The sequence below is a fragment of the Cetorhinus maximus genome, chromosome 5, assembly GCF_964194155.1.
Source record: "Cetorhinus maximus chromosome 5, sCetMax3.hap1.1, whole genome shotgun sequence".
Taxonomy (NCBI): domain Eukaryota; kingdom Metazoa; phylum Chordata; class Chondrichthyes; order Lamniformes; family Cetorhinidae; genus Cetorhinus; species Cetorhinus maximus.
Window position 1 is genome coordinate 3,414,616 of NC_135883.1, and position 25,339 is coordinate 3,439,954.

General features: G+C 41.6%; 1 protein-coding gene across 1 annotated transcript in view; it reads left to right on the forward strand.

Moving 5' to 3' along the window:
- Positions 1–25,339, forward strand: part of trim54 (tripartite motif containing 54) — a 93,161-nt gene that overhangs the window by 59,775 nt on the left and 8,047 nt on the right. Inside the window, exons 5-8 of the mRNA XM_078541433.1 lie at positions 7,354–7,587; positions 7,692–7,714; positions 9,326–9,450; positions 13,576–13,662. Coding sequence (XP_078397559.1) covers positions 7,354–7,587; positions 7,692–7,714; positions 9,326–9,450; positions 13,576–13,662 — 469 coding nt within the window. The remainder of the gene's footprint in view (positions 1–7,353; positions 7,588–7,691; positions 7,715–9,325; positions 9,451–13,575; positions 13,663–25,339) is intronic.

Consider the following 25,339-nt stretch of genomic DNA (forward strand, 5'->3'; position numbering starts at 1 on the left):
GTTGCCTTGACTTTTCTCCACCTTCCCCTCCAAATTGGGAACTGTGAGGCTTAGTCTTGTCCAAAGATGGCTCCTCATCAGTAATTCTGCAGGTGTTCCTGTCGTAGTGTGGGGAGTTGTTCTGTAGTGAAATAGAAAATGAGCAAGCTTGGTCTCCAACGAATCACCTGTTAACTTTTTCATTCCTGCCTTAAAAGTTTGAACTGCCCTTTCCGCGAGTCTTTTTGATGACGGATGGTACAGTGCAGTCTTCACGGGGTTAATACCGTTGAGGCTGATAAATCGTTGGAACTCAGTGCTCATAAACGCAGTGCCATTACCTGAGACGATTACCCCTGGCAATCCATGGATGGCAAAGCTTTGGCATAGTTTTTCTATAGTCTGATGTCAGCGACTTTACCTCATAAACATCTAACAACTTGGAATGAGCATCTATAATCAGTAGAAATATGGTTCCAAGGAAAGGACCGAAGTAATCAATATGCAATCTCACCCAGGGTCTATCAGGCCATCCCCATGGGTGTAGTGGGGCTACACAGGCAACTTTTGTAGCTGTTGACATTGTACAGTGTTTTACCACATTTTCAAAATTGTCATCCATCCCTGGCCACCAAAAATAACTCTGCGCTATCGTCTTCATTCGGGGTATCCCTGGATGGGCACTGTGTAGCTCTACTAAAAGTGGTTCCTTTCCTTGTGCAGGAACTACTACCCGTGCACCTCCATAATAGAATACCATCCTGACTGCTCATCTCGTGTCTTCAGTTGAAAAATGGCTTCAATTCATCAGAGACTGGTCCCTGGGACCAACCATGTAACACTTGGTCTCTCACTCAAGACAGGACTGGATCACAATTCATCCAGTTTCTTATCTGCCTGGCACAGACTGGTGAGGAATCTAGAAAATTCATCACTAATACGAGCTCCTGTGGAATTGGGACATGTTCATCATTCTCTTGCAAAGGAAGGTGACTTAGAGCATCGGCATTTGTTATATGAATCCCTGGCCTATGCAAAGGTGTGTTCATGTGCTGCCAAAATTGGGGGCCATTTTTGTATTCTTGCTGAGGCTATAGAAGGTATAGCCCTTTCCTCACTAAACAGACCCAGAAGTGGTTTGTGGCCTGATGCTATTGTGAAATGTCGCCCGTGCACGTTTTGGTGGAATTTCTTTAAACCAAAAATAATCGACAGGCCTTCCTTTTCAATCTGAGACTATCCTTTTTCAGCTGTGGTAAGTATCCTGGATACATAGGCCTATTGGCCTCTCTGTGCGGTCGTCCATTTTGTGAGATAGTACCGCTCCCATTCATAGGGAGACTCATCGCAGGTTTGCACCAATTCCTTCGTCTGGTCATAATGCACTAACGGATTTGAAGAATATAAGAGCTGTTTTACTTTTATGAAGGCTTCTTTTTTGGGGTGCCTCCCAAAACCAACACTGGTTTTTTCTTAGCAATGAAGGTAGAGGGGCTAGATTTGTGCTTAAATTTGGTAGAAATCGTCCATAATAATTTATTGTTTCTAAAAATGATTTAAGTTCAGAGGTGTTCTTGGATGTAGGTGCGTCTCTTATTACTTTAACCTTCTCTTCAGCTGGGTGTAACCCTTGGGCATCTACCAGGTGGCCCAAATAAATAGAGTCATAGAGGTCTACAGCACAGAAAAAGGTCTACAGCACAGCTCATCAAGTCTGTGCCAGTCAAACAAGTACCTAACTATTTTAATCCCATTTTCCAGCACTAGGCCCATAGCCTTGTAAGCGATGGCTTTGCAAGTGCACAACCAAATACTTCTTAAATGTTATGAGGGTTTCTGCCTCTACCACCCTGTCAGGCAGTGAGTTCCAGATTCCCACCACCCTCTGGGTGAAAAAATTCTTCCTCACATTCCCTCTAAACCTCCTGCCCCTTACCTTAAATCTATGCCCTCTGGTTATTGATCCCTCCACCAAGGGGAAAAGCTCCTTCCTGTCGACCCTATCTATGCCCCTCATAAGTTTATACACCTCAATCATGTCGCCCCTCAATCTCCTCTGCTCCAGGGAAAATAACCCCAGTCTATCCAATCTCTCCTCATAACTAAAACTCTCCAGCCCAGGCAACATCCTGGTAAATCTCCTCTGCACTCTCTCTAGTGCAATCACATCTTTCCTATGATGTGGATTCCAGAACTGCACGCAATACTCTAGCTGTGGCCTAACCAGCATTTTATACAGTTCCAGCATAACCTCCCTGCTCTTATATTCTATGCCTTGGCTAATAAAGGCAAGTATCCCACATGCCTTCTTAACCACCTTATCTACCTGTCCCGCTACCTTAAGGGACAGGTGGACATGCACACCAAGATCCCTCTGATACTTGGTACTTCCCAGGGTCCTACCATTCATCATGTATTCCCGTGCCTTGTCTGTCCTGCCCAAGTGCATCATACCTCACACATATCTGGATTAAATTCCATTTGCCACTGATCAGCCCATCTGACCAGCCTGTCTATATCCTCCTGTAATCTAAGGCTATCCTCCTCACTATTTACCACCCCACTAATCTTCGTGTCATCCCCGATTTTGGACTAGTTTACTTTAATCTCCTTCAACCAATCACACCCTAGAAGGCTTGGCCCTTCATCATGTACCACCATCACTGGTAGGTGATTGGTGTCTATAATGAACAGTTGCTCCGGTGATACATTTTACTTGGATTTCTTCGCCTGTGTACATTTACAACTTGGCTGGTGTTTGTTCCAAATTTAATTGTTGATCACCTTTATTTAAATATGTGAAAGTGTGTTCTCCTGTTACAGTGGCAGAAGCACCCCTGTCTACTTCCATTTTTAATTGTTTACCATTCACTTGCACTGTGACAATAATTATGCTCTGTCCTCTCAACTTTCATGTTGAATAATGAATAAATGTCAGGATTGGTTGTTTCTGGCTCTTCTACATTATAGGCTTCATTGGACTTCATTTGTTGTTTGGAAGCCTGTTGAAATCTCGCTTTGCAATGTCTCATTGTGTTCATTTCTGTGACAAAAATAACATTCTACTGCTTTAAATTGTCAATTGCTAGAACACTGACTGTTTCTACATTGATGAAAGTTATTTTCCAATTTAGTTGCTAAGTTGTTTCCTTTCGTTTTTCAGTTAGTGGTGGCTGTTTCCGGCTTCACGGCAGAGTCCCGGCTTTTTGCGCCACTTTCGGCTGACTGTTCCCACCCAACTAGGAGAATGGCGCCATTTTGCACCTCTTGAATCACTTGTGAATCCCTTACAGCACTTTCCTTTGCAAACGCTACTTCTAACGCTTTCTTTAAATCAAGATCCACTTCAGCCAGTAATCTTTGCTGAATAGTGTCTTCCTGCACGCCACATACTAAGCGACCTCTGAGCATGTCATTGAGGGTTTCACTGAAATCACAATATTCCATTTGTTGTTTTAATTTCACCACATAGGTAGCAATGGTCTCCCCCAGGCTGCTATTCCATGAATTGAACCTGAACCTCTGCATTGTGACTGAGGGCTTGGGTTGGAAATGACCCTTAACGAGGTTTACTAATTCACTGAAAGTCTTTGAACCTGGGGCACTGGGGTCCATCAAGCTTCGAATTAAACTGTAGGCTTTGCTCCCACAAATACTCAGGAGGATTGCTCTCCTCTTTTCCTTCCCCGTGATTTCATTGGCTTGAAAGTAGACGTTCTATATATCGAGACCAGTCATCTGTGGCTGGCTCAAAGGGATCGATCCTGCCAAACTGTGGCATCTTGAGTAAGTTTACCTTCCTTTCTTTTTAATTATCTTAGATACACACAATCGCTGGGCAAGGGACAGCACCAAACCTGATTTATCCTTGTCGCCAGTTTGTTATCGAGTTGATCTACAGACAACTTTTCTTAGTGGAAACATTTAACTTTATTTACAAGACAGCAGCAACTGCACATGTGTATCAAACTCCACAACTAAAGGAGAACTCTGACTGTAGAGGCTCCCCGCGCTGCTAACACATTGGTTTACACAGATCATGTGATCTTAAAAACACAGGATTATATTTAAAGCTACAGTCCTGCGTTTCCCAAAACTATAATCACTACAGCTGAGTTAGATATCACTTTGGTCAGAACTATACAGTCCACTGCTCCCCTCCTCCGTGTAAAAGTTACGTGAGCTCCCTTGATGCCTCAGTTGCTAAAGGCACCTGTGACAGAGCAATGCGGACTAGAAGTCCTGAGGTTTGATTCATGCTCTGTGCTGAGTTGACTGATCTCTGCTGGGCGGCTGTAGAGGTGCTACACTTGGGCTCAGTGCATTTGGACCAGAGATGCCAGATCCCACTTCTAATTACTGCTTAGTGGAAAGTTCATGTGTATGGATGTCTAATGAACAGTAGATGACTTTGATTCTAATACCTTATGGTTGAATAACTAATATAAGCCTATGACTTATAAAAACAAGTAATCACACTGAAAGTGCAATGGAATATGGACTTTAACTTTCAGAATCATTAAGTTGATTTTCTTTATTGGTGCCTCCTGATGTATGCTAAGTTTAATTATACCGCTGGTCCCTAAAATGCTTTAACCAGCAGGCTGTGTGAATCAAGTCACAATGACTCATAATAACATGTTGTTCCATGAGTGTAGCACTTCAGTACTTCATTCATGTTGACCATTTTTCATAACCAAACCTGGTAGACTGTTTAAGTAACTTCCTGACTTAGTAAAGACCAGCAATTCAATAAAGGCAAAATACTGCGGATGCTGGAAATCTGAAACAAAAACAAAAAATGCTGGAAAAACTCAGCAGCGTCTGTGGAGAGAAAGACAGAGTTAACATTTCGAGTCCATATGACTCTTCTTCAGAGCTAAAGGGAAGTAGAAATGTGGTGAAATATATACTGTTTAAAGGGGGGTGGGACAGGTGAAGCTGGATAGAAGACCAGTGATAGGTGGAAGCAAAGGAGGGATTGCAAAAGATGTCATTAAAAAAGGTTTGTTAATGGTGGTGATGTTGGCTAAAGGAGGTGCTAATGGTGACATTAAGAGTGGAAAACAGGATGTGATAATGGCCGGACCAGGGTAAGCGCTCTGGAAAGTGACAGATGACCCTAGTGGGGGTGGGGTGGGGGAGGGGACGGTGGTGGGAAAAAAGATCGAAAATAGGATAAGAGCTGGGGATAAAACAATGAGGAAAACCGGAAATAAATTTTAAAAATAACAATAATGAAAATAAGTGGGAAAAAATAAATAAAAATTAAAAAATAAAAATGAATATAGACAAAAAGGGATCAAAAAGAGGTGGGGATGGAGAGAGAGTTCATGGTCTGAAGCTGTTGAACTCAGTGTTAAGTCTGGAAGGCTGTAAAGTGCCTGATTGGAAGATGAGGTGCTGTTCCTCCAGTTTCAATTCCTGATTCATGTGTCTCAGAACCAAACTGGATGTTGCATTCAGCAGCTGACCCATCAGGGCGTATTGACATTGAATTTTTATTGTGGTAGAAATATTATCCTATGGAGATTTTCTGTTGACATGATATACTCATTTGAAAAACTGGTGGAGAAGGAAGTCTTTATGCTGTAAGTTTGTAACGGATGTAAAGCCAGTGTTGTCACACGCTGTATACTCCAACGACTGATATTTGAGGAATTGCAAGCTTTAGTGTGTTAACAAACCGGGTGGACTTGAACCCCTGGTGCAAACTGAGCCATTTGTCTGGGAAGGTTGGGCAGAAAGGAACTGAATGAGGCATTAGGGCCATAAGTGATGTTCAAATCTATTTGCTAACAGCTCGGATAAATCTGTTGATAATTCTATTTGAAGAAACAATAATCGGTTATTTGACCAATTTTCCTCTCCTGTAGGTAGGCCTTGGATATCTCAAAAAAGTGCCTGTTCTTTTTTGTGTGACATTTTGTGAGATAAAAGGCTGGGGAATGGAACCTTTTCATCCTGAGTACAAAACTTCTGCATGGGTCAGCAGGGGTAGATTCTGAATAAAACTCCCTCTCATCCATCCTAACAAGGTACCTCTGCTCCAAACTCTGAAGGGTAGCCATTATTGCACCATCCTGCATTTTTTCCATTCCAAACAGCAGTCATTCTGTGGTTTTGCTTCCTGAGATTGGCCATCTAGTACCAGTTAAAGCTAACTTAGGGGAAGGAGCATGTTGTGGGCCAGTGCTCACTAGGAATTGATTAAGACTGACCAAACTTAAGTCATACAGCCAACAGTAAGAGGATAATTACATCCCATCAGATCAAGTTGGATGTAATTAAAAGCGAAATACTGCGGATGCTGGAAATCTGAAATAAAAACAGAAAATGTTGGAAAAGCTCAGCAGGTCTGACAGTGCCTGTGGAGAGAGAAACAGAGTAAACACTTCACATCTGTATGACTCTTCTTCAGAGCTGAAGAGAGCTAGAAAAGTGATGGATTTTAAGTGTTGAAGAGAGCCGGGGTGGATTTAAATTTAGGTAAGTACAGGTAAAAAAAAGGCCATTCTTCATATGTGAACCCTGATACTATTGGCATTCTGATCAGCCGTATGGCACCACAGTTAAACCCAAACCTGTCCACTTCTGTATTTTCTGGCAGGAATTGCTGGCTGGCATTCAGAAGTTGAGTTTTTTTTTCTCTCATTAATCTTATGGCTATAAACCAATTGTAACCCTCCACCCATCACTGTTAAACTGAAATCAGCTTGCTCAGAACAGATTAGGGATCAAATCCAGATTTTCCTGGTTTCTATGGCTCCATATACATTGCGCAACATATTTGCCATCATGGTGGATATTGATACTGGCATCAAATATTTGTGTAGATATTCACTGCTCATGTATTTCCTGTTTTGGCCCAGAAGTTTCCCAAGTGTTCTTCTAGTCTCCCACTGTAAATTTGGCAGGAGATCAGCAGAAGCCTCAGAGAAGTGGCCAACCCCATTATTTTCCTGGGGTGTCCATCAGTCTCTGGTCAAAGCCACAGTGAGAGACCAGAAGAACTTCTGCAGATTTTTGGGGCCCTTGTTTGCAATGACCCCAATTCTGTTACAAGTCCTATGCCCTCAGTATATTGTACTCTGTGCAAGGTAATTTGAGACATGACTTTCTAGCTGCGAGTACCCTCATCAGGATGGGAAGAAGGGTTGCTTTCAGATGTCTCTTACAGAGTAGCATTTGTGGAGTAGAGGGTTGGACACCTCTCTTTGGGCAGGGAATGCTTCCTAATTTCAGAAAATGTAGTGTAACTTTTGTAGCTTTCTTTTTAAAAGCCAGTTTTGTCCACTGCAATACTTTGTGTCTGTTATTTGGTTCCACTGTCTGCTCCCCTTAAGCTATAAACATACTTTCATATGTTTGCAGGATAACAGCAGAAGACAAAAACAACTCCTTTGTGAAAAGTTCGATACTCTGTATGCTATTCTAGAAGAGAGGAAAAAAGACATGCTTCAATGTATTACTCGCGAACAGGAGGAGAAAGTGCAATATGTACGATCTCTGATGAGGCAGCACGGAGATCACCTGGAGGGAGCAAGCAAGATGGTAGAAACAGCCCTGCAACTTACAGAGGAACCTCAGATGGCAGTATTCCTGCAGGTCTGTGGATCAATTGGTTTTCGTATTTCTATGAAGATTGTACAATGGTGGATTTTTCTGGTTTTATTTACAATCCAGGTCATTTGATGCATTTCTGTTCACAGAATACAAAGCAGCTGATCAAAAAGTAAGTCGATTTCAAGAGGTAGGCAATTAAAAACACATTTTTGTTTCTGCTGTGATGGTAGTCCAGCAAGACTTATTTGAGTAAAAACTCTGATTTTCATTAATGAAACATTACATACCCTTCCATTTCTTATATTACCTCATTATGCCTTATATTGTGCTCTCTTTCACAAAATCTCTCTTTCTTCTTCTCTCACACACTTGCTCGCGCATCGTGCCTCTCTCTCTCTGTCTCACACTCACAACCTCATCTGTTCTCACATCCATAGCTCCTCTTTCAGTGGAGTGTAAATGAATGACTTGCCGTCTCAGTACAATACTAACGACAATAGGAATTTTGCCTCTGGTAGGAAATATGCATAGTTTCTCATAGATGGAAAGCACTGCTTCTCAGACAGGAAGTATGCATTGATCCATGTAGATAGGAAGCAAATGTTATTTCTTCAAACAGTAACAACTGTCCTTGGATTCATCCATGGGGATATAGATTTACACTGTTTCTGTGACCTGATGGAATAAGCACAGTATATCAGTATAATCATATTGAAATATACATTCAAAGGTTTTCAGTGGTGCAACCAGTTGTTCCTGGAGAGGGAAAAGGCAGCTTACGATACTGAATGGGATTTTAAAATATCTTTCACAGCCTTTGTTGTTAAAACTAAACCCAAATGACCATTTCAAACAAAATTTCTCCACGCCAACACATTTTCAGATGGAAGCTAATTTATAGGATTAATGTAAATAGGGAAATGTAGTACTGGCAAAATACACATAGATGAAAGAAAAAAAATGCTTCCCCCTTTTAGACTATTGCAATGAACATTGAGAAAATTCAGACATAATGAGCATTTTCCTTCAGCCCGAACCTGCATTAATTCATTAGAACAAAAATTAAGGTCATAAATATTGAAGTTTGAAATAACTATCTGTCCATCCCAGAACAGTGCTGTGTGAATATCTCCTCTAGTTACATATTTCACAAAGACATCAGTTCACAACTATAAAGAGATGTCCAATGATTGAGATTCATCTGCTTGATCAGGGCTCCAGGCACTTCGCACATCTAAGGTAGCCTGGTTAGAAGGTAGCTTTTCAGACTTTCTGTCCAGGAGCATGTCCTACCTCAAGAAAGTATCACCAGTGTGCTGTCTCATGGTACCAAATTCTAATCAGCTTCCCACTTGGCTGCAGAGATTTCCTTGCTAAAAATCTGCACAATTGCTGCTAATATGGCTGGATTTGGAAAGCTAAGAGATAAGAATGTATATGTTTAAAGATTAGTTTAAATTAGGTTTTCTTACTTTTCCTAACACCAATTACATCAATATCAAATTAACATTATGTGGAAATGGAAGTAATTATAAATGGTAATCACAATATAACTGAGAAATGCTCTCCTAAGTCTGTAACATTTTAATTGCAACTCTCATTTCAAATTCAATCTGATCATGATATCTCTAGACGGAAATTGCATTAAACAAAATGGAGAAAACCTTTACTTAGCTCCAGTTTAATCACAGGTGCACCTTAATTACTGTTCCAGTTGATTCTCAAATTTCAGTGTACATGTCAACCAGTCTGTAATAATATTTTATTGCCTGACTCTTAGAGTTGTTGATACTTCAAAAGCAGCTCAGTTGGAGAGAACGGAGCCTGGGTATGAAAACATGGATCATTTTGTGGTCAATCTCGGAAGAGCTGAGCAGGCGCTGCAAAGGATAAACTTCCAGTCAGGTACACTTTGTTTTAGTGCAGTATTCTTTTGTTTATTAGAACAATTAGGGACCATGGTTAATTTTCTCCATTAACTTTATTGAAAACATGGAGTGAATAAAAAGTGGTGTCAGACTGTTAGAAAATCTGAATAGGCTTATATTGGAATTAAAATTCCAACTCTCTGCAAATGGATGAATGAACATTAGAAAAAAGTGAGTTTAACAAGTCCTTCTTGTTTTTTAAGGCATTTATAAGGTTACTAATGTAAAACTTGAGTAACATTCCACAACTGTGCAAACAAACTTTACTTCAGCTACTGGCATCGACAAATGGGAAAATTCTAAGTGTTATCACTGAAGTGAAGAGTACACATGAATTTTTTCCAAGGGAGGTTTTAGCAGCCATTAACAGGAATATCACAGTGGAACAGAAGCAAGAAAAGTTGCTTGACAGCTCAACCATACACGAGCTCTTGTTTCTTCATTGTCACTAGTGCTCTACAATTTGCCCCTGCAATTATAAATAGGCAGTCTTTAGGAACCCAACATCCATCAGAACTGCATTACTGGAAGTGCTCATACAATGCAAAATGGGACATTGGCTATCTAGTGGGCAATTTTTTTTCTGGGTATATGTGCAAATATGGATGTAAAGTCATGGATGGCCAAGCCATTGTTTATAATCAACAGCCCATTAGTGAACAAGATGGGTTTTATGACAATTTGGTTGTTACATTGTCACCATTAGTGATACAAGTTTTTTTATTCCAGATTTACTTAATTAAATTTAATTTAAATTCCCCAATTGCCATAGTAGAATGTTGGCTCATTTCATCAGATCATTACCCCAGACTCCTGGATTATTAGTCCCATAACATAACCTGGTTCTCAAATCTGGTATTGGGGAAGCTTCAAATAGAGGCAAGGTGCTTCCTTCCTATAGAGAAAGATTTATCAGATGAGACACCATGGAGGGAATTGTCCGTGACCGCTGGCGTTGGGCATATTCGGTGGCGTGAGTGGACAACATGACAAGAAGGCCAAAAATCAGTTTCACAACGTCGTGAAACCAGTTTGCGATCGTCCACTCAGCCTGTTGATGGTGGGCCGCATTCCCCGCCTTCTCTGTGGGTTATAGGAAACAAAAGGACAGCCTTATTTAAATGCAATGCTATGTCGGAATATAGGAACAAAATTAGGTCATTTTGTCCCTTGAGTCTATTCTGCCATCCTTTATCTCAATTTCATTTACCTATCCCTTGATGCCCTGACCTTAATAAAAATCTATCAATCTCAATCTTGAGAGTTCCAATAGTTCCAGCATAGACAGCCTTTTTGGGGAGAGAATTTCAGATGTATGGATGTAACTTTCTTACTGGAAAATGTGAGGGTGCCCATGATATTCTCCTGTCACCTCAGAAGGCAAGGAGTCACAGCCACTGCATACAAGCTAAAAGGCATGATCAGAAATAACTACAGAAATGTTGTGTTGAGACATTAAGTGACATGGTACTCAATGACAGAACTGGAAGCTGTCTACCAGGTGTTAATGCACACTATTCAGAAACCCACTTCTTTCAGTCTCATGCAGCACATTCTTGGTAATGCAATCTCTGATGTTAATTTCCACACAATTATAAAGGTTGAAGACAACCAGATAGTGCAGGATCCTTGGGTTATACGGGTTCTCTTTCTTTAACAAACTAGCCACCCAAACAACATGGGTGTCTTATCTTATCAATGATGCCAAACCTAAATACATTTGAAAATGATCTACATTTGTTTAGTAATGCTGGACCTTACATATACCAGTTTCAAACACACCTGATCCAGGCCAGACATCCAGCCAACTGGTTCTACCCCCAACAAAGAGTCCAACGGCAACATACACTTTCACATGCATGCTGTAGCCTGGAGCTATGGATAGTGATGGTAGGGGCTTCAATTTCTTTCCATCACATGGATGTGTGCAATCCATTGATGACCAGGAATCCCTCTCACTGCCTACCATTGGTGTGTGTTGGAAGGATTTGAAAGTTGACACTTAACCTGTTTGGCCACATTATGAATGTACCTTCCTTGGCTACCAGTTCCTGGAGTGGGACTTGAACCCAGAGCTTCTAGCTCAGAGGCAGGGACACTACCGCTGCACCACAAGACCTTCCACAGTTTTGTCCAGCTCACTTCCTAAGCACCTGCAACCACTGCTCAAATTCTATCCAGGTCTTTGACATGTCCAGCACAAGTTCTCCAATGTTATCTTCTCTGAACTCTCAAGCTCCACCCTATGCAAACTCCAACTCATCCAGACTTCCAACATCCATATCTTATCTTAAAAATCTGTCATGGATCAAAGGCAGTATTGTGCTATGGGCCTGCACTCATTGGAATGAGGCTGCTTTTAGCTGAGGACTCCAATTTATAGGATAGCAGTGTATAAGACAGTAAAAAGCACAGAAAAGGTACATTAGAAACACTATCTCAAGTTAAATCCTGACAGTGCTAGAAACTTTAATTCTTGTAGAGGAGACTCTTCAAACAAAGAATGATCAGTACATGGAATAGACTTTCAAATAGGATAATGAAATGAAAACTTAAACAAGTTCACAATATGGGATAAAGCTACTCGACTCCAGTACTATGACAATCAAAAACGAATCCTACTACCCTAATCTCTCCCCACACTTTTGTATCTTCATATATGCCAGATATTTATCCCAACCATGGCCTTGAGTATGAAATTCTGAAGAGCTTTTTATGGCTTTGCCTATTTGCACTTTCAGAGAATTATGTATTTTAGCCTATTAATCTTTTTATACATCTGCGCTTTCTGCATTATGTGTATATTCCCATTCCTTGTTTTTCACAAAAAACATGTTACCTCACACTTATCGACTTTAAATTCCATATTCCACCTGAAAATATATTCTGATATCCTATTTAATTTCCCCTGAACTCTTTTCAAGTCCTCCTCACTCTTTGCCAAATCTCCTATTTTGTCATCAGCAAATATTGAGATCAGGTTCCCTATACTTCATTGGTTGTGAAGCACTTTGAAAGGTAGTGAGGTTGTGAAAGGTGCTAAATAAATGCTAGTCTTTTTTCTTCCTTTCTCTTCCCAGGTTCAATATCATATATCAAAAGTGGACCCAGCATTGACCCCTGGGCTGTGCCCCATCCAACACTTCTCCAATCCAAGCAACATCATTCACCCTAACTCTGGCCAAGAAATTTGTCCACTTAGCACTGGTTTTTCAAGTGTTAAATGGTCTCCTAAGACTCCGATGTGGTGGGCAGACAGTACACACTCATTGCATGTGCACCATCTGCCATATAAGACCAAAAGATCACTGGCAGTGCCTTTACCTGAAATCTGTGCTAAACACTCTCTGTATATGAAAATAAAGGGCCCAATGGCTTGAGGGCCCCCACAACTAAGTCTGCATTGAATTCGCTCGGGAAAGCCAGGCCTACATGCAGCAGTCCTGTTAGGCTAAAACCAACAAGGAAATTTAATAAAATATATACCTAGCTGAATATGGAACCCGGCTGAGCGAGGGCTGGATAATGGTGCAGGAATTCCCCTCCCAAGCCCACATTAAAAGAATTTGATTGCTGCCAAATGTTGAACCCTCCACACTGTTGATCCCACTAGGCTGCCACTTCAACCCTCACCTCCAGAGATTGCTCCGCTGTTTTTGGTGGTTGTCCAGTAACTTCCCCTCACTGTTGTGGCTGTGCATAGGGCTTTTGTAGAAGTATATGCAGGCTGTATGTGGTTGGGTCCCATTAAATACACTACTGACATAACTTAAAAGTTCATCAGTGTTCTCAAAGTTAAAGACATCTTCCAAATTTTCTGTGGCTGTACCATGGTTTGGGTAACTGTAGGAAGCATTTCAAACAGGTGTACTTTTGAATGAAACTTTTCAGCATGTTATACTAGGGTTTCCTAATTTTCTGGCAGATTAGTTTGGATTCTGTCTGGTAACATATTACAAATTGGGCACTTTAGCAGTGAGTAATGGCTCATGACTCAAGTGAACTACTAACTCCCCTTGGCTAATCGGGAAGGCTGATGTTGATGATCTGGATACAGCAGGTCTGAGGTTCCTGATGAGTTCTCTTTGCTTTTATTGTACAGAGTGCCAGGGTGAAGATGAGGAAGAGGTAGAGGAAGAAGAGATAGAGGAAGGTGGAGTGGCTGAAGAGGAAGGAGAAATGACTGATGGTGAGCAATCAAAAGTATAAGCAGTTGCGCCTTTAGCTTCATCATCATTATCATCGTCTCATTTCCGATCGTCAGACCTTGGGCTACAATGGTGCATCAGAAATCAGAGCTTCAGACGAAAGTCAGTTTTCTTCATCTTGATGTTTAATGAGGTACTCATTTCAGCCAATTCTGGTTATAACCATCCAAGAAAAATTTGTGAGATTGTAACATCAAAGACTAAGTTAGCTGAATATTAATCCTTGTTTCTTCAGTTTTCTGAAAGGGAAAGATCAATAGATGAATTTTAGTTCAAACTATTAAACTTAGCATTTGCTGATGCTTAAAAAACCTGCCAGAAAAGATTACTGCAATTATGACTATTATGGGCCTCAGAGATCAAAGAGTCCTAATATATTGAAGCCCATTTGTTTGCAACTTTGGCTATGGGATTTTCAAATATCTCAATCATTAACAGTATTATCTAGGTAGTCCTCTTTACAAATCTTTCAGACCAACTTATACACATAGTAATGTTTCCAGTGTACTTTCAGGTTGTTGTTTCATCATTGAATACATGCATAATGTACAAGATCCTATTTTTTTGGTTGAGAATATAGCATAACAATTTTGAAATGAACAGACCTGCAGAATTATAAGTTCCTTTTGCCTCTATGATCTGTACTGTGCTAAATATCGACCAAACTGAGATCACTTCCCAAAGCTGGGAATGGGTAAAGTCAATTTTTTTGGAGATTGAATTAGAGGTGACCCAACTTAGCATTTTGTGTTAACTTAAAGCATTTCAATGACATCATTAATGAACTCCTTTACCTGGTTTATGTGCGAAGGTTATCATTCCTACAAATCAACACATTTATTTGCTACAATTGCTAAATTGAGATATCCTACCAGAGGTTATTTTCCGTTATTCAATCATCACATATAAATATACAAGAAAACTTATTTTGATCAGCACAAATGATGTGGTTCACAGTAACTGAGCAAACTGGAGTCCAGAAGAAGGCTGTGAGACCACACATCAGTCTGCCATTATTTATTCTTGTCAAGAAATCTTGCAAACATTATAGTGTTATTTTTACAATGTCTGCATCCCCAAAGTACCGGCTAAACTATAGCAACCACCAAAGGATTGTCAAGAAAGATCTGAAATCTCACAGAAGCAAAAAGAAACTTGGAGTTCAGTGTCCAGGGATTGAAAGAACACCATTGAGGTACTACGCCATCGGCTGAAGTCTAACTTGGTCAAAGGAAAGGGATGTAAAGTTCGGCAAAATCATTCCAGGATACAGAGTATTTACCCTGGAATCCCAAATGTCTGGTAAGTTTATGTTGTTGTCTATCCTTTCATACAACCTTTCAGTGTAGTAAGTAGTGGAAACAAACTGTGCATAAACATAACATATCAATAAACATTGCATGTCCATAAAAAAACTTGGTTTATACTTTACAAATAGGAAATCCTTAGTCCAGTTGTCTATAGTTGCACCTCATTTACTTTTTTAAGTCCCTCCCAAAATTCTATTCATAACTGTTTCTAGTTGCATTGCATGTATATTTTTACGTAATGCAATGGGCAATGATGGATGCAAGAGGACAATTGGTGAGGAGGAGTTATTGCTGTGGTCACTGAACAGCATTCTCATATAGTCTCAAACTATAGTCTGTGACCAAGTGGCAGGAGGGCTTGGCCTAGGTTGCCAGATTCTCCCACAAGGTTTACCTAGAATTACCACAAAGATGGGCAAGATTCTGGACTAGTGGAGTGTCAGCTATAAGCAGCAGATGTTAGCTTTTGGTACCCCTCTCCTCAACCTTTGAAGCTTCGGGAGGAGCATGAACCAGACAATGCCAATATGTGATCTAGGAACTTCACATCCACATGTATGAGCTTCACTCGTATAAGATGCTGGAACAAGCAATTGGTAAGGAAGAGGTTAATTCTACTCAATCTGCTTAGAACTCTAGTGCAAAATCAGCAAGTTTTCATCAGCTGTGCCAGAATGTAGCTCTTCTCTACTGTGTCATCTAAGACCTTCTCTGTGACTATCTGAGGTCAATATCCCCTTCACTTGTCATTGACAGCCTCCTCATACACGTTCTTTTCTGGCTCATCCTTAGACAAATGGATCCATTGAAAAGCCAGGCACCCAGTCTTCTTGCATCTGAAAAATAAGAAGAGAAATCAGGACTGAATTAATGCTTAACCGTGTAAATATATCCAACAGGATATTTTTTGCACTGGAACACAGGAACATAGGAGCAGCAGTAGGCCACTTGGCCCTTTGAGCCTGCTCTGCCATTCAATATGATCATGGCTGATCTGGAGAAAGCTATGGCAAAGATTGCGCTGAGCTGTAAGAGATGCTTTTGTACGTTGCTTGTTTATTTTGAATGAAGCATCTGATTGTAATGAAGGTTAACCACCATTAAACATTTACAGAATAATAGTTCTAATATTTTCTATTTATTAAAATAAAGATGCTTATTCCTTTCAATTGAGTTTCCTGTGTGCTCTTTTCATCCTTCAAACCAACCTTTGAAACAAGCTTGGACCTTTCAGCATAGCTGCTTCTCCTGGAAGAAAATGGTTTCTTGAATGCTCAGTCCAGACTAATGCTGCTTTCACCTAGTGCCTCTGACAATGATGCAATGTTCATGTAATGGTACTTCTTGCTCAAAGTAAATGTTACATCAGCATCTTTTCAATAGTGTGTAAAAGACTCACATTCATGTAATACCCTCAACAGGTCACAGAGCATCTCAACCTGCTCTTCAACAATTTGAAATTAAATGACTATTTTAAAAATATATGCATTTCTTCAATGGTCCAGTTGAAGTAGGATGCAGGATTCCTGGAGCTTCAGCTGTGACGTAGGTGTGTGTATTTTCCCTGATAATGTTGGTGAACTGGAAGTGTTTCTCTATATAATCTCTGTCGCTGTGGAGATAAGCTTGGGCCTCTGATCCTCCGTTCGATGCCTGACACACATTTTGAGCTAGTAATCAGGAGTGAGAATACTGGCTGATTCTTTTTTCATTTTCTCCTTAACCTCAGTGGTATTGAGGCCAATTGTGGCACCAGAATTGGAGACTGTCTAATTTAAAACTGGGACTTCACCCTCTGTTGACCTGTGTCTAGCATGTCCTACACGCTTGCCAGTGGTATTGAGTAACAACCAGTGTGGACAAGTTTCCACTTAAACCATCACAATGCTTTATTTTGCTAAAGGTAGCTTCATCACTAAATATCCCAATTACATTAACCAAATACTCTCTTATGGGTGTGATATTACCCATCTGTCCTCAGGTTGATCAAGCCGGCCTGTGTGGTACTTGCTCACGAAATCCAACTTCGGGTCTGCTTCTAGAGTGTTGGTCCCGGGTCCTCCTGCCTCGCTTAGCCTTCAGTCTTCCTTTTATCCTCCTTTATTCGTGGGTGACCATAGCCGCTGGAATTCGGCTTATCAGTGGTATTGCACTGTTGATTAACTCATCCCTCGGGCCCATCCTGCTGGTTGATTAACTCGTCTCTTGTGTTGTTCTTCAGAACAGGACACAATGGGCCCCACCTCATGGTGAGGACACTTCCGGCTCCGAATGTGATCAATTCTGTTGCGATGTTGTTAAAGTGCAGTATCAGAGCAAACACCACGACTTGTGGTTAAATAGTTTCCAGTAAGCTTACTATCATTCAGGAATGTGATCAACAATCCCTGGTCACGCCCATCTCTCTGCATTAGCTGTTTCCTGACACATTCTTGTTAGGTTAACCCTTTACTGGATATCACACCTGGAAACTTCCAACCCTGTAAGACTTTGAACTAAATTGTCTCACCTTGATTAACAAATTATGAGGTGTTACCAGCAACGGCAATAATTCATCCATAGCCCAGGCTTTCCTACCCAAAGGGTCATGAAGACTCGAAACGTTAACTGATTTCTTCTCCACCGATGCTGCCAGACCTGCTGAGTTTTTCCAGGTAATTCTGTTTTTGTTTTGGATTTCCAGCATCCGCAGTAGCTTTTAGCTTTTTGTTTTTTTCCTACCATTCAAGTGGAAGGGAATGAATACATATAGCAGGAGGGCAGGATTTGAACATGCTAATTTGCTTGGCTTCATACCCTGTAATACTTAGTTATCCTGAAGTTGAATCTGAAAATTGATTCTTTTCTCCAGATCAGGGATATGAATATATCCTTTTCTGGACGTTGTTTGTAGCTGGGTGTACAATACACTACCATTTCAGGATCAGACACAGATAACCACTGTCTCTCTTCATTAAGTTTTCCTGCAAAAAGCAGCAAGAAAAACTGCTCCCGTCAGACCACCAGGGATGGTGTTTCTAGTTCATTTATAACAGCATTGTTATCTTGGTTCCAGCAATTGACAGCAGAGTTATGGCCACAGAAATGTGTGGATGGATGTTATCAATTCTGTTTTTAATGGAATTGCACAACAATGCTTTATGACACAAACTGGACCCAATTTGGCAATTGAGAATGAAGGCATAGTTGTTTTTACCGCTTCCAATTCAGGCTTCAATTCACCATTTATCTCCAGTGGGTAGCAGAGTGGGGTTAATCTATCATTTAAAAGAAAAACAAAATGCTTTTTTGTAAGGCAGCAATAAAACAGGAGTTAGTGCACAGGAGCATCATAAGAAATTGAAGCAGGAGTAGGCCAAATGGCCTCTTGAGCCCGCTCTGCCATTTAATAAGGGCTGGGATTTTCCGGCCCTATTGTGGGAGAGGCGGCGCCCCAGCCAGAAGCCCATTGACTTGCGGCGGGACGGGAATATCCCGGGCGGAGGGTGATTGCAGAAAATCCCGCCCATGATCATTGTTAATATTCAACCTCAACTTCCGCCAATCCGCCTAATCCCCAACTCCCTTGATTCCCTTGTTTTCCAAGGATCAATCAATCGCTGCCTTGAATATACTCAAGGCTGAATATTCACAGCCCAAAGATTCACAACCCCCCAAGTGAAGAAATTTCTCCCCATCTCAATCTCATCTTAATGTACACCAAAATTCCTCTGAACACCAACAGTTACTCACCATTTATAGGATATTGTGATTCTCTATTCTTCCTACCAAAGTGAAAAACCTAATTTTTCTCCATATTACACTCCATTTGCCACCTTCTTGCCCATTCACTTAACCTGTCTATTTCCCTTTGTAGACTCCTTGTGTTCTCCTCAAAGTTTCCCATCTGGCTTTGCATTGCCAGCAAACTGGAATACATTACAGTTGGTCCCTTCCTCTAAGCCATTAATATAGTTTATTAGTTACACCCTGTTTGCCAACCTGAAAATGACCACAGATACTGCTAGACCAGGTTTTTGGGAATGAAGTAAGTCAGGTGGATAGAGTGTTAGTAGGGGAAAATTTAGGGGACAGTGATTATTGTATCATAGGGAAGAATTATCGCCCCTATGGGGGGGGATAGGAAGTGCAGGAGCAGGCACGGGCAGGCACGCCTCCGATTGGCGCCTCCGATCGGGGGCGCGCTGTCATTTTACGTGGGTGGGCTAATTAAGGCCCACCCAGCATGACGTCCGCCAGGAAGCGCTATGTGCTTCCTGTGTGGGCGGGGGGGGGGATTCCCTCAGCTGAGAATGCGCTCTTTTGCGCATGTGCACATGAAAGAGCGCACTCATCTCCCTGAGGCTAAGTGCTGCCTCAGGGAAATTGGCGCCAAATTTAAAAATGGTAAAGGTGCAGAAACAAAATTTCCCTGACATGTCCCCTTATGTGACACTGTCGCATGAGTTGGGACATGTCCATCACTTGAAATCATACATTTATTAAAATTTTTAAAACCCTCATGAAACCTCATCCCGCCGGTGGATGAGGTTTGATGCTTTTTTTCTGAAGCCCACCAGGGCTCCCGGCCTGCCCGACAACCCTGAGATTGGACAGGCAGGTCCATTAATGAGGTTAATGACTTTGCCAATAGCCTCAATAGGCCGTTGACAGGTCGGCGGGCGCACAGCTGATTCGGCTGTGCCCCCGCCAACCTGAAAATTGAAATGACGCGTGGTGACGTTGGGAGTTCTGCCCAGCGTCATCCCACGTCATTTCACGTGTCGGCAAGCGGCCCCCATCACCGACCTAAAGATCCTGCCCGTAAGGTTTAGGATGGCTTCGGAAAAGGACAAAGAACAACACAGAGTAAGAATAATTAACTGAGCGAAAGCCAATTTCAAAGGGGTGAGAATGGATCTGATGCAGATCAATTGGAATCAAAGGTTGGCAGACAAAATGGTGACTGAGCAATGGGCTGCCTTTAGAGAAGAAATAGTTTGGGCACAGACAAGGTATATACCCATGAAGTGGGAAGGCAGAGCAAACAAATCCAGAGCTCCACAGATGACAAAAGAGCTAGATATTAAGGTGAAGAAGAAAAAGCATGCTTATGAAAGATGTCAGGACAATACAACCAAGACCCAGGCTGAATATAGAAGGATCAGAGGGGTAGTGAAAAAACATATAAAAGATGCAAAGATAAAAGACTAGCAGCTAATATAAAAGATAATCCAAAAGCCTTCTATAGGCTGTAACGCTCACACAATCTAAATTCATGGATTTTTTGAGAATGGACACTTTATATTTAAAAGCCAAAATGAAGTTGAGAGGCCAGGTGACTTTTTTCTTTCCTGTCAATATACACAGAACTACACATGGCCCTGGAGCTAACCTGCATGTCTAGATAAGACATTAAAATGCAAAGGAACTTTTGGAACATCTCATTGAAAAGTCATTAAAGTGCAACAAACCTCTCCTATGGACTAATGGCTGCCCTTACCCAAATGATTGCAGAAAATAGCTCACAGTAGGCCTGCAGACTTCTTGCCTTCAGAGTGGAATTCCAAAGAATGAGTATGAAAAAAACCTATTCTAGCACAATGGTATGTGAATGGGTGAAACTCAGATCCTATTGTGTGTCATTGGCCAGGTCATCAGAGATCATTTATGAAGATAATGAAAAACAAATACTATGGTCACGGGTCAGAAACCAGCTTTCTGATAATGGAGATTTCATAAGACACATTTTTGGAGTAACAAAACAGAGAGAATGTTCCATACCAGCATATAGAACAGAACCCTGCCTAACATCAGAAGGCAGAGGATTTGGAATGGTTTTTATCTATCTGTTTGAGGAGCCAAACCAAGTTTTCGCTAGGGTTTCAACTGCACTTCACCTGGAATGAAGCCAAAGATCCCACTACTGCAAGCAAAAAAATCACTCTGAATTTATCTTCATCAACTTCCAGACTCTATTCCTTCAGTGGGCCAAAAAGGAATCACAGGCCTGCAACGTTTCAAGACTTCAACACGAGAGAAACAAGTGTGACGTGATGTTTTTGGACTTTTAAGACCTCAGTGCATGCTACCATTTTTGTAATCACAATCTGTTGATATATATGTATGTGTGTGTGTGTCTGTCTGTACGTGTGTGCGCGTGTGTGTGTGTCTGTGTGTGTGTGCATGTCTGTGTGAGCATTGCAGGGTGGAATAGTTGTGAATATATTTCAGGTGTTAATAATGAACATTTATCCATTTTAAAACCTTACGAGAAAGTCTATCATTTGTCTATACTTAACGGTCACAGCACTCGGGGGTTAAAACAATTTTTATGTCTTTTTAAGAACACATCTGTCTTCGGTCAGTCAAGAGCAGAAAAAGAGGGAACCATTCTACCATCTCACCCTTGTCCTTAATAAGGTACATAAATAGTAAAAAGGTGGTCAAAGGAGGAGTGGAGCTGATTAGGGACCAAAAAGGGAATTTATACATGGAGACAGGGGGCATAGCTGAAGTAATAAATGAATGCTTTACATCTGTCATTACCAATGAACAGGGTGCTGCACAGGTCATGGTGAAAGAGGAGGTAATTGAGACACTTGCAGGGATTAAAATTGAAAACAGGAAGTTATTGGGTAAGCTGTCTGCACTTAGAGTTGATAAGGCACAAGGACTGGATAAGATGCATCCAAGGATACTGAGAGAAGTGAGAGTGGAAATTGTGGAAGCACTAGCCACAATTTCTGAGTCTTCCTTAGACACAGGTGTGATGCCAGAGGACTGGAAAATTGCATATGTTACATCCTTGTTCAAGAAAAGAGTGTAAAGATGAGTACGGCAATTACAGGCCAGTCAATTTAACCTCAGTGGTGGGGAAGCTTCTAGAAATAATAATTCAGGACAAAATTAATTGTCATTTAGGCAAATGCAGGTTTTTTAAGAATACATTATTTCATGGGATGGGGACATCACAGGCAAAGCCAGCATTTGTTGCCCACCCCTAACTGCCCTTCAACCAAGTGGCTTGCCGCACCATTTCAGAGGGGCAGTTAAGAGTCAACCACATTTCTGTGGGTGTGGAGTCACATGTAGGCCAGACCAGGTAAGGATAGCAGATTTCCTTCCCTAAAGGACATTAGAGAACCAGATGGGTTTTTACAACAATCAACAATGCTTTCATGGTCACTCTTACTGAGACTAGCCTTCAATTCCAGAATTATTAATTGAATTTAAAATTCCACCAGCTGCCCTTTGAACCCTTGTCCCCAAAGCATCAGCCTGGGCCTCTTGATGATTAGTCTAGTAACATTACCACTACGCCACTGCCTCCCCCTAATTTGATTTTGTGCCACAAAACAGACTTGTGGGTAAAATTATAGCCCATAAAATAAAAGGGACAGTAGCAACATGGACACAAAATTGGCTGACTGACAGGAAACAGAGAGTAGTGGAACAGGTGTTTTTCGGACTGGAGGAAGGTTTGTAGTGGAGTTCCCCAGGGCTCAGTATTGGGACTCTTGCTCTTCCTGATATATGTCAATGACCTCAACCTTGGCGTACAGGGTACGATTTAAAAATTTGCGGGTGATATAAAACTTGGAAGCATTGTGAACTGTGAGGAGGATAGTGTAAAACGTCAAAAGGACATAGGTTGATGGAATGGGTGGATAAGTGGCGGATGAAATTAAATGCAGAGAAGCGTGAAGTGATTCATTGTTGCAGGAAGAATACAGAGAGACAATATAAAATAAAGGGTACAATTCTAAAGGGGATGGAGGAACAGAGGACCTGGGAGTTAATGCCCATACATCATTGAATGTGACAGGACAGATTGAGAGAATGGTTAGTAAAGCATACAGCAACCTAGGCTTTATTACTAGAGACATATAGTATTTCTTTTTGCAAAAAATATACTTTATTCACAAAATATCTTCAACAACATTCCAAACCATTTCAAAATCACCATCACAAAAATACAATCAGGTTCAACTTTTACAACGTGTATCACGAAATGCATCAATACAATAAATGAATATTACAATCATTTGCAGACATTCATTTTGAGCTGTACAGCCCGAGGGGATTTAAACAGTTCCCAGTCCCTTGGTGCACTGTGGCAGAAAGGTCTTAGGCAGTGACCTTTCCCCATTGCGCCTTTGCAGCGGCTGCTCCAAGCTTTAGTGCGTCCCTCAGCACGTAGTCCTGGACTTTGGAATGTGCCAGTCTGCAACACTCGGTCGGGGACAACTCTTTGCACTGGAAGACCAACAAGTTTCGGGCAGACCAAAGAGCGTCTTTCACCGAGTTGATGATCCTCCAGCTGCAGTTGATGTTTGTCTCGGTGTGTGTCCCTGGGAACAGCCCGTAGAGCACAGAGTCCTGTGTCACAGAACTGCTCGGGATGAACCGCGACAGAAACCACTGCATCTCTCTCCAGACTTTCTTTGCAAAGGCAAAATCCACCAGGAGGTGAACAACGGTCTCTTCCCCACCACAGCCACCTCAAGGGCAACGTGCAGAGGGGGTGAGACTCCTGGCCTGTAGGAAGGATCTGACAGGGAGGGCCTTTCTCACCACCAGCCAAGCTACATCTTGGTGCTTGTTGGAAAGTTCTGGCGATGAGGCATTCTGCCAAATGACTTTGACAGTCTGCTCGGGGAACCATCCCACAGGATCCACCCTCTCCTTTTCCCTCAGGGCCTCTAAGACATTACGTGCCGACCACTGCCTGATGGACTTGAGTTAAAGGTGTTTCTCTGCATAAATTTTTCCACGAGGGATAGGTGGTCTGGCACGGTCCAACTACTTGGAGCGTTCCGCGGCAGCGTGGCCAGACCCATCCTTCGCAACACCGGGGACAGGTAGAACCTCAGCATGTAGTGACACTTGGTGTTTGCATACTGAGGGTCTTGACGGCCATCAGTATGAGGGTGATGTTGGGCATGTTTTTTCCCCCTTTATCTAGAGGCTTGTACATCACGTCCCTGCGAACGCGATCCATTTTCGACCTCCAGATAAAGCGGAAGATGGCTCGGGTGATCGCCACCACGCAGGAGTGTGGAATATCGTTTTTTTTTTTTTTTTTGCAAAAATATACTTTATTCATAAAATATCTTCAATCACATTCCAAACCATTTCAAAAACACCATTACAAGGGTACAATCCAGGTTAAACTTTTACAAAATGTATCACCAGGTGCATCAGTACAAACAATATTACAATCATTTACAGCCTTTCATTTTGAGCTGTACAGCCCGAGGGGCTCTAAACAGTTCCCAGTCTCTCGGTGCGCTGTGGCAGAAAGGTCTTAGACAGCGACCCTTCCCCATTGCGCCTTTGCGGCAGCTGCCCCATATAGTATCAAAGCAAGAAAGTTATGTTAAACTTGTATAGAACACTGGTTCAGCTCAAGTGGAGTATTGCATCCAGTTCTGGGCGCCACACTTTAGGAAAGGTGTGAAAGCATTAGATATGGTGCAGGAAAGATTCACGAGAATGGATCCAGGGATGAGGAACTTCTGTTATGTAGATAGATTGGAGACGTTGGGGCTGTTTTCCTTGGAGAAAAGAAGGTTGAGGGGGGATTTGATAGAGGTATTCAGATTAGATAGGGAAAAAAATGTTCCTATTAGTCAAAGGATTGGGAACAAGAGACCACAGATTTAAAGTAATTGGCAAAAGAAGCAATGGCAACATCAGGAAAAGCTTTTTCACGCAGCGAGTGTTTAGGGTCTGGAGAGCATGGTGGATGCAGGTTCAACTGAAGAATTCAAGAGGGAATTGGATTGTTATCTGGAAAGGGAAGAATGTGCAGGGCCAAAGGGAGAAAGTGGGGGAGTGGCAGTACATAAATTGCTCCTATGGAGAGCTATGGAGAGCTAGCATGGACATGACTGGCTGAATGGCCTCCTTTTACTATTTATTTGTTCATGGGATGTGGGCATCTCTGGCCAGGCCAGCATTTATTGCCCATCCCTAATTGCCCTTGAGAAGGTGGTGGTGAGCACTCTCTCTAATGCTTTCATGTGGCACCTTATTGAATGTCTTTTAAAAATCCAAATGTCCTACTTCTGCTGGCTCCCCTTTATCTACCCTGCTGGTTACATCCTCAAATCCTTGCCTTTCAGAGGGCAAGAAAAAGACTGTAGGGTACATTTTGCCTCTGGTCACTAATATGAATCATAATTTTGCCATTTTATGCTCTTCAAGTTCTTCCTAACTATTCAAGAAAAATAAATGTTTGGAATTTGCCGGGGCAGGTAAATGGTGTGCCCATTAAGACATTTTCCTGTACCCCTCAGTTCAAAAATATTTTGCCCTATAAGTTGCTGGAAATGCAAATTGCCAACAGCTCAGCAAGAGTAAT